The sequence below is a fragment of the Mauremys reevesii genome, linkage group 4 (assembly GCF_016161935.1).
Source record: "Mauremys reevesii isolate NIE-2019 linkage group 4, ASM1616193v1, whole genome shotgun sequence".
Taxonomy (NCBI): Eukaryota; Metazoa; Chordata; order Testudines; family Geoemydidae; genus Mauremys; species Mauremys reevesii.
In genome coordinates this window covers 147,953,856-147,963,940 of record NC_052626.1, presented here as the reverse complement: position 1 = coordinate 147,963,940, position 10,085 = coordinate 147,953,856, and the positions used below count along the sequence as shown (strand labels likewise).

The following is a 10,085-nucleotide window of genomic DNA, read 5'->3' as shown; positions in this document are numbered from 1 at the left end:
AATTTTGGCCCAAGAACAAATGGGGATAAACTGGGCAGGAATAAACTGAGGCAGGAGATCAGAAGAAGGTTTTCACCCATCAGAGGAGGGAGGTTACATAAGAAACATAGGAGTTGCCTTAGTGGGTCAGACCAAAGGTCCATCTAGCCCGGTGGCCTGTCTCTGATGGTGGCCAGTAACAGAGCTTCGTGGAGAGAACAGAATAAGGCAACTATGGAGTGATCCACCTCTGTCTTCCACTCCTGGCTTCTTGCAGTCACATGTTTAGGGTGGCTCTAAGCACGGGATTGTGTCCCCGCCCAACTTGGCTAATAACCATTGATGGACCTGTCCTCCATGAACTTATCCAGTTGTTTTTTTAAATTAACTCAGGTTACACTTTTGGCCATCACAACATCCTGTGGCAATGAGTTCCATAGGTTAATTGTGTGTTGCGTGGGAAAAGTACTTGCTCCTGTTTGTATTAAACCTGCTGCCTGTTAATTTCCTCGGGTGACCCCTGGTTCTTGTGTTGTAGGAAAAGGTAAATAACACTTCTCTGTTCCCTTTTCCCATCTGTTCCTTATTTTATAGACCTCCATCATATCCCCCTTTAGTCGTCTGTTTTGTAAGATGAACAGCTCTAATCTTTGTAGTCTCTCCTCGTGTGGAAGCTGTTCCATACCCTTGATCATCTTGGTTGCTCTTTTCTGAACCCATGGATTTGTGCAGTGGCATGATGATATTTTTCTGTCTTATTTTTCTCTCTCTTTCCTAATAGTTCCTGACAATGCCACTGTGCATTGAAAAGTTCTGGAGCTCGTCCTCGACCCCTCCCTGCCCTCCATAGGAGCAGTGAGTGCAAATAATCAAACTGGTTTGAAGATGCAACTCCACCTCCATCAGAGTGTGTGCGAGGGGTGGGATCGGTACCAGGGCTGGAGTTATTCCCTACATTTATTACAGGCTGAGAATAATGGGATGAAGCGGGAGATGGGGAAATTGTCCAGCGTCACCCAATTTTTTGGGGTGGGCTGGATGGTGAAGGGCTTCCGATGGGGCTAATAAAATGAGTATTTTGGCCATTGGCATCCAGTGAAGAAAGTGCAAGGGGGCTGCATCTAGGGAGTGATGGTAAAATATAAGGAAGCAGCGAGAAGAAGAGATGAGAACGAGGCCCTGGAGAGGAAAGATTCACCACCGTTGGACAAGCGAGGGAACCACTGCAGAATGCGTCTGAGCTTCCCAGCTCAGTGGGTGAGAAAGGACCTTGGCAGAGGGTGGACATGACAGCAGATATCACAGGGAGAGAAGCAGCTATTAATAGGTAGGTCTTATGCGACCTGGCAGTTTAACCAAGATCTTCAAGTCAATCTGGGAACCAATTGGCAGCCATTATGGGTCACAGGTTTGGCTCGTGAAATGACACCCTGCTTAGCTGCCAAATTCTGCGCCAGCTGCCGTGTCCGACCGGGTCTAACAGCGAAGTGACAAAGGCTTGGATGCCAGTTGCAAGAGCCACAATTAGAGAAATGGTTGCGGCCTCCCACTTCTCCTGCCGGCGCCCTGACCATTTGCACTGGATGGGATAGTTCACACGGGTGCATTTGATTTCTCCCTCCCAGCAGGGAAATACCAGGAAATTTCGGCCAGCCCATCTGCGGTTTCGAGGACGTTCCCAGACCCCACGTCCCGATGGATGAAGAAATCGCGGTGCTGCTATGATCATGCACGGCGCTACGCAGGGATCCCCCTTCTAGTTAACAACGCAATCCTGGCAACAGCGAGGGAATTGCTCTTCTCCATCGGTGGCCTCTTGGAGTGAATTAATGGTTATAAGCGGTTGGAACTCTAAGGGCAGACCATGGCAGTCAAAATTGGACTCTATGGATATAGAATGAATCACCTATGAGGATGTACCTTTTGAGAGATGGTTTTTTTCCCACCAGGGTCTAGATCTCACTGAGTATCTGATTCCTGCTCTGAATTTGAACCTTCTGGCTCAGGGTCTGGTTCCGTCTCTAATTCTGGCTCTGGATTTGAGCCATCTTCCTCCTCGGGCTCTTGATCTCGCCGAGTCTCCGATTCCTGCTCCAAATCGGAACCACCCGTCTCCGGGTCTGGCTCAATGTCTGATTCCTTCTCTGGATTTGAACTGTCTTCCTCCTCCAGCTGTGGATCGGGCTCTGGATTGAAACCATCTTTCTCCTCTGGCTCTGGGTCTCGCTGAGTTTCCGATTCCTGCTCTGGATTGAAACCATCTTCATCCTTCAGCTCTGTATGGTGCTCTGGATTGAAAAAATCTCTCTCCCTTGGTTCTGGGTCTCGCACAGTGCGTGAATCTCGCTCTGGGTTGAAAAAGTCTACCGAGAAAAACAGAGGAGGAATAAGTGAACGGTATTAGTTGCTAATTGTCTTCGTTTGCTTCATTTATCTCCATACACTCATATAACCTGCGTAATGAATGGTGCAGCACACAGCTCTAGGAAATTCCCAGACAAAAGTTACGTGAAGTTTGAGAGTATTTACATAGGTGTGATTCTAACCGCCCCATTATGCCAACTGGCGAAGGGTGCAGCCCACTCGATATTGTGAAAATATTTCGCCAAACAGTGTCTTGTAAAGTATCATAGAACAACTGGTGACTCGCTGGTGAGAGTCAGGATGTAGGGGTTGTATATAGAGATGTATGTATAATCTTAATACACGTTGTGAAGGCCAGAGGCGGATTAAGGTTTCCTGGAGACCAAGTGGGGGGCCTCTCCCACCCTTTCCGCCTGTGGCCCTGCCCACAGCCCCACCCCATTCTGACCCTTTCCCCCCCATGACCATGCCCCTGTTCCACCTATGATCTCGCCTATTTCCATCCCCCCACAGCAGCCCATTTGCTCCTTTCTGCCCTACCCTAGACCGGAGAAGCTCTGTCCCCCCAGCCGTGGCCCCGGGGCCACAGCAGCGAGCAAGAACTCCTCCAGTCCCAGTGCCACAGCCGGGGTTTTGCGCGCCTGGCGCTTCTGCCGGGGAGTGGAGTCGGGTGCGGGGGCTTCCCCTGCCCTGCCCGCCAGCCCGGTGCTCCTGACGGGGCTCCGGGTTTCTGCCACCTGGTGGCAGATTGTTTCTGGGGCCTCTGAGCGCAGGCCCCATAAGCCCAGTGGCTAATCCGCCACTGAGAAATAAACCTGCCCTTGACAAAGGAATGTGGATCAAGAAAAACGGCAGGGCTGGATCACAAGCACAGGGCAATAGAAGGACATTGGCATCTAAGATAAACGAAGTGATCAAGCCAGTTGAGAGAGCCAATGGGCCAGAGGTGGGAGAAGGGGCGTGCTGCCTGCACCTGGAAGCAGCAGCGGCCGGGCAGAGGAGCTGTTCACAGAGTTCATCTCAAAGGCATTCTGGGCGGTGAAAGGGAAGGACGGGGGGCTCCGCAGGTATCCATCACTTGGGATAAAGGGATCAATGCCCTCTGATTCTGTGACCAGCGGCTCCTGAGGGGCTGGTGATGCTGGTAACTCGATGCAAGTGAGAAAGCTGCTGAGGCGAAGATTGGAACGTGCTAAAGTGAAGTTTGAGTCACTAGAAAGCCTGTTACTTTCATTTTGTTTGTAACTTCCGCTCTTGCTTAGTATCACTTCAGTCTCTGCTCTTCCTTAAGGAACTCAGGCTTAGTTTTGCTACGAACCATCTCAGTGCTGGGTAGGAATTAAAACGGGTGCGTGTCCTGTTTGTGCGTGTGCTCGCTCTCCCTTTGGAGACAGCGGATTTAATAATTTCTGTGAGTGTCCCGTGACGGGGACCGGACGCTGCCGAGAGACGTCTCTATGGAACTCAGGAATTGGGATTAATTGAACGTCACCTGCAAGGCAAGGTTAAGACTGGCTGAGTCTCGAGGAGTTTGTGGTGGAGCGGACGGGCTGGTGCGGCAGGGAGCTGACATACAGTTTAAGCGCCAGCAAAGCTGAGGCAGAGAAGAGACACTGTGGCTTACGGTTAAGGGCACCCTGAGGCCGGCGTGACAAGAGATTGTAAACTCTTGGGGGCCGGCTTTTTGTACTGTGTGTGTGCAGCACCTTCCCATTTCATCTGCTGTCGTTTAGGGCCCTGTGGGGGGGCAGAGTCCCCTAAAGTCCCCCGCAGACCCCACTTCAGGTCCTTGTATTGTGTCTTTCTCCCCCACCCTGGCAGACGCTCAAGGGGTTCTGGGAGCAAACAAACAGAAAAGGAAAGTCCTCTCCCCTCTCTCTTCCCTTATGGGAGAGGGGAGTCTGTGGGGAATGGAAAAGCCAGGGTGACCCGGAGCTCAGGCCGGCTGCCGGGGCCAGGCCTTTGGGCTTAGTCGACACCCTCAGCCCTTCCTCGGGGCACGCGCCTGCTGCTGGCACAGCGAGGCTGGGTGCTGTCTCCCTCTTGGCTCTCTGAGGCGGGGCAGCTTCTCCCAGTTCACCGCCCCTTCCTGTGGCAGCTTTTCCCCTTTGAAGCTCCCCCCGCACCCCCCAGGCAGCGCAAGCCTCGAGGTTGGGCCTCATTGGTGTTGAACAGGCGTTTGCTAGTCACTTCTCTGTCGCTGTGAGGGGCTCCCACCCCAGTCTGGTCCGGGCCATTCCTGCGCCCACGAGCGGTGGGGGAATCCCCACTTCAGGGAGGCGAGCCTGCCCGCACCCCCGCCTGCCACAGCCCCAAGCGGTCCCCCCGCACGGCCAAAGGAGCCACAGCCCGCCCACCCCAGGTGCCCCCCCCCAAGCGCCAGGCTGGCCCCAGCACTGGGCTGAGTTACCCCCCCGCCCCTCCCAGCGCCGGGCCAGCTCCAGGGCTGTCCTGAGCAGCTGTCCCGCTCCCCAGCTGGCCCCAGCACCACCCCGGGCCGCCCCTGACTCCGTTGGCTTCAGGTACAAAGGGAGAGCGGGGCCTCGGGCGCAATGTGGGTCAGGGGAGGTTTAGCCTGCCCTGACCTATGATATCTGCCGCCTGTGCCTGTCCTCTATGTCGTTAAGCCCCGTATGGTTCCCCTCTCCGAGCACCATTTGGCAGAGGGATTCCTTTGATCAGCCCCTTTGGCACGTTCCTCCACCTGCCCAATGGCGATGCTCTGGCTTCATTCACGGCACAGAAACGCTAGGTCGCCATTCCGGCAGATGACCACACTACAAACAATAAACCGCACGACTGTGCAGTGCCTGTAGGGTGACCAGACAGCAAATGTGAAAAATCAGGACGGGGGGTGGGGGGTAATAGGAACCTATATAAGAAAAAGACCCAAGAATCAGGATGGTCCCTATAAAATCGGGACATCTGGTCACTCTAAGTGCCTGGCACACTGGGGAGCTGGCCCATGCCTGGAACGCCCAGGCCCTCCAAAAATACAAATAATAATGATGATTATATGAATAAATATAAATTAATAATAAAAGTAATTTTTTTCTTAAAATACATTTGTTTAAACCTAAATTTGAAGTTGACATCCTATGTTGTGACCTAAAATTCATATAATCTGTTAAACTCATTTAAATAAATAAAACTAATGTGCTAAATCAATCAGCCCCCCTCTTGTAAGGAGAAAAAACAGCCTCTTTAACTACTTTTTGAGGTCAGACCAGGGGCACCAGAACAGGGAAGGCCAGGGGGCCATGCCCCCCCCCCCCCCCGCTGTTAAAAGTGGAAGGACTACGCCATTCTACTTTTCACCATCCGTAAGGGCGAGTGAGGGAGGGAGGGGGTGGAGAGGAGCAAGTGGGGGGTGGGGTCTTGGGGGGGGGAAGAGGGGGTGCAGGAACTTGGCCTCAGGAAAGGGGGTGGCATGAGGGTGAGGGCTGATGCAGAAGGGGCAGTGTGAGGGCGGGGCCTTGGTGGGAATGGGTGGTGCCAGGGCTGGGGTTCAGAGAGATGAGGCGGGGCTGGGGCAGGGTTTGGGGGCGTGACCACAGTTTGGGCACTTATGGCCCCTCCCCCCTTTAGGGGACTTCCAACACTCCTGGGTCAGACTATAAGTCTAGCCCAATATGACAGTTCTGCTAGAAAGTCAGCGCTTAAGCTTGAGATGCAACTTACCATATTCTGAAGGTTGCAAAAGCCGATTTGTGCCTGGGAATAAGATTTCTAAACACTCCAGAAAGTCTCGGCAGGTCGACTCCCCCCTTTTCTGTATGTAAATCAGCAATTTCCTAATTCTGGCCACTTTGTCTTGTAGCTGGTTCACGCTGTCGTACTCCTCCTCTGTGATGACGGACTGGACTAGTAACTCATCCAAGACGCTCTCGGGGTCTCTCTGAATGATTCCTATCAGCTCTTTGCGTTTGGTGCGTATAATCGTGTATTTGTCGCCAGTGGCCATTGCTACCGAATCACAGGCTCTGGAATGATTTAATAATAAAATGACATGAGATGCAAGAACTAGAGATAGAGAAGGTGCTAGGGTTAGAATCACAGAAATGCCAGGCTGGAAGGGGCTTGGAGAGGTCATCTAGTCCGGCCCCCTGTGCTGAGGCAGGACCAAGTAAACCTAGTAGATTAGGTTTCAGAGCGCTAGCCGTGTTAGTCTGTATCAGCAAAAACAATAAGGAGTCCTTGTGGCACCTTAGAGACTAACACATTTATTTGGGCATAAGCTTTCGTGGGCTAGAACCCACTTCATCAGATGCATGGAGTGGGAAATACAGGAGCAGGTATAAATACATGAAAAGATGGGAGTTGCCTTTACCAAGTGTGAGGTCACTCTAACGAGACAATTCAATTAACAGCAGGATACCAAGGGAGGAAAAATAACTTTTGAAGTGGTAATGAGAGTGGCCCATTTCAGACAGTTGACAAGAAGGTGTGAGTAACAGTAGGGGAAAATTAGTATTGGAGAAATTAGGTTTAGGTTTTGTAATGACCCAACCACTCCCAGTCTTTATTTAGGCCTAATCTGATGGTGTCCAGTTTGCAAATTAATTCCAGTTCTGCAGTTTCACGTTGGAGTCTGTTTTTGAAGTTTTTTTTGTTGAAGAATTGCCACTTTTAGGTCTGTTATTGAGTGACCAGGGAGGTTGAAGTGGTCTCCTACGGGTTTTTGAATGTTATGATTCCTGATGTCAGATTTGTGTCCATTTATTCTTTTGTGTAGAGACTGTCCGGTTTGGCCAATGTACGTGGCAGAGGGGCATTGCTGGCACACGATGGCATAGTTCACATTGGTAGATGTGCAGGTGAACGAGCCCCCGATGGTGTGGACATCAGTGACTGGTTTTTGTCCAACCCGTTATTAGAAACCTCCAGCAGTGGGGATTCCACAACCTACCTCGGAAGCCTGTTCCAGAGCTTCACTGCTCGCACAGTTAGAAAGTGTTTCCTAATATTTAACCTAAATCTCCCTTGCTGCAGATTAAGCCCATTACTGCTTGTCCTATTTTCAGCGGACATGGAGAAAAACTGCTCACTGTGCTCTGTCTAACAGTCTTGTAAATATTTGAAGATGGTTATCAGGTCCCTCCTCTGCTTTCTCTTCTCTAAACTAAACATGCCCTGGTCTTTTGACCTTTCCTCATAGGTTTTGTTCTCTTACCATGTTTGTTGCCCTCCTTTGCACTCTCTCCAGTTTGGCAACATCTTTTTTAAAGTGCAGGGCCTAAAATTGGACACAGTTTTCCAGCTGAGGCCTCACCCATGTCCAGCTGTTAAACAATCTGTGAGATTCATCAGATTCCTCCATTTCTTCTTGTAAGCAGAATTGTTCCCCTATCAGAACTGGGCAAAGAAAAGATGTTTTGGTTCGTTGGCAGTTCAAAAAAATAGAAATAAAAAAATTGGGTCAAATGAAATATTTTGTTTGACCTGAAAAAACAAACACTTGTTCCATTTCGAGCATTTTAAGTGCTTTTGATTGTTGTTGTTTTCCAAACAAAATTAAAGGACTTTTTGAAACAATCATTTGAAACTGATAAATTGAAACGTTTGGTACCAGAAATGTCACAGTTTAAATGTTTTGGGGTTTTGGAATGTGTTTTTTTTCCAAACCAAAATGATTCAGTGAAATCAACATAAATTTATAAACTGTTTCATTGTTGCTGAATCTATGTTTTTTGCCAGAGTAAGTTTCATATGACAAATTCTTCCTAGCTCCAGCTGGAGTACCTACGGGGGTGGAACTGGTCACAGTTCTGTCACTTCACAGGTATCTGGGCCGAGACTTCAGCTCTTAGTCTGGGGGGAATCAATTACTTTTTGTCATGGTCCAGATTTCTTGGTCAAGATACACTCAAGCTCTGGACTCCAGAGAAATGTTTTTCACACTGCAAGTGCCCATGTTCAATGAACATGTACAATGCTGTGAAATATACCCGGGGCCTATTGCTTATATTTTTAGTGCATTAAATGAAAAATAAAATCAAACCACTATATAACCTAAAAAAAACCCTCCAAGAAAGATGTAATAAATGACAGCAAAGCCTTTGAGAAAGTGCTTCGATAAAATGTTAAATAGTTGCAAATGTTAGCATTAAAATACTGTTTTAAGTTTTGAATGAGTATTGTCAAATGCAGTTATTATAGGCATCACTGTATGTAGATAATATATTAAAAACTTTTCAGCCTTTTGTGGTTTCTTTAACGTACGTATCCGAGCCTGAAAGAAAACAACACTTCGTACACATGAACTCTTCATCCTTTCACTACAGAGTCAGAAGCCCCTGGAAACCTTCTCTTGCTTGGTGATTTCTCTGATCTGTGTTTGCAAACACACAACCCTCCCAGAGGGCTCCCAACTTGTGGTGGATTCTCACCCAGGCACTAACATCTCCATCCTGCAGTTCCATGCCTACTGGTGACCGCGCCCCACCCAGTGTTGGTGGGTGCTCCACCCACCCAGTGGCCTGGATGACCCTAGGGCAATCCTCCCCAGCACCTGATTGCCTTAGGGACCCATGGGTGCAGGCACTTCCCCCTCAGATCCTCCCCAAGCAGTGATGGCAGGTGCCCCTCCTGTCCAGTGGCCTCTGGTTCCACAAGAGAAGAATGCTTCACTCCCTCTCATCTTCCCATCCTGCACTGGGAGCAATCTCACCTACCCATTGGCCTCTGTGTCCTAGCTGTTGCTCTGCTTAACCCTTTGTAGCCTATGAGCCAATGTCTTCATGGAGGCTGGGTCACAGGCAGCCTTTGGTGGCTGTGCTGGGGCTTTGCTGATCCTGATGAGTGGTTCAGATGCTTCTCCCTGGTCGGAGTAATTTTCCATTCCTGTCAGGGCCAGCTACCGGCTACGTGCTGCCCCTGAAACTGCTGACTGAGGGATGGGGAGAACAAGGAGGGAGGCAGCCAGCAACTCTCATGCCTGTAAGATTCGCTGGTGCAGGGTGAGCTCTTCTCCGTTCTCTGCAATCCCAAATCTACACCGGGACAGGAAGGGCTGGAACAAAGCATGTCCGGCTTCCCTCTGAAGCCCCGAGTCCTGGCGGGATTCCAGGCGGGGCTGAAGCCCTGAGTCCTGGCACATCCTGTGGTCTGCTGAAAAGTCTCTGGCCGTCCGGGTTTGGACCACACGGGCTGCCTACTGATGACCCCATCTTAGCCCATGCAAGGAAGGGGTCAGGGCCAGTTCAGATAATACTGCCAAAATGTAACTGCAGCTCTGGGGCCTTTTCTCTTTCCAAGTTAGGTGCTGAGAAAATTGTTCACCCCCAAAACACCTTCAAAACAGCAGTGCAGCTGCTCCTTTCTCTAGTCACCATCTCAGAGGAGAAATGGAGGGGTTACTGCTTTTGCCAGGTGGCTACCAGCTTGGCTAGCCAAGTCAGTCCTGGGTGCTTCCTCCTATTTCTGATACTGGGGAGGTAAGATTTAGAGGCAAGAGCTGGAAAAGCCATACTCCTATTTCAGAGCAGAGTGAAATATACGTGTGTGTTTCACTTGGGCCTTTCCACGATGATCACTGGACTCAGTGCTGATGCGTGGCCTGCATTACATTCCCTGGCCGGTGCTAGACAGGATGCCAGACTGGCTGATCATAACGACCCCTTTTGACTTTAAACCAGAGGTGGGCAAACTGCGGCCCACAAGCCACATCCAATCCGTGGGACCATCCTGCCCGGCCCCTGAGCTCCTGGCCGGGGAGGCTAACCCCCGGCCCCTTCCTGCTG

At 50.3% G+C, this 10,085-nt stretch overlaps 1 protein-coding gene across 1 annotated transcript; it reads right to left on the bottom strand.

The window, feature by feature from the left end:
• Positions 1-1,938: 1,938 nt before the first annotated feature.
• LOC120403471 (nucleolar protein 3-like) lies at positions 1,939-6,319 on the bottom strand. Its single transcript, XM_039534542.1, has 2 exons — positions 6,025-6,319; positions 1,939-2,342 (listed from the first exon to the last, which is right to left on the bottom strand). The coding sequence occupies exons 1-2, from the start codon at positions 6,305-6,307 to the stop codon at positions 1,939-1,941; spliced, it is 687 nt and encodes a 228-aa protein (XP_039390476.1). The 5' UTR covers positions 6,308-6,319.
• Between the last annotated feature and the right edge of the window lie 3,766 nt (positions 6,320-10,085).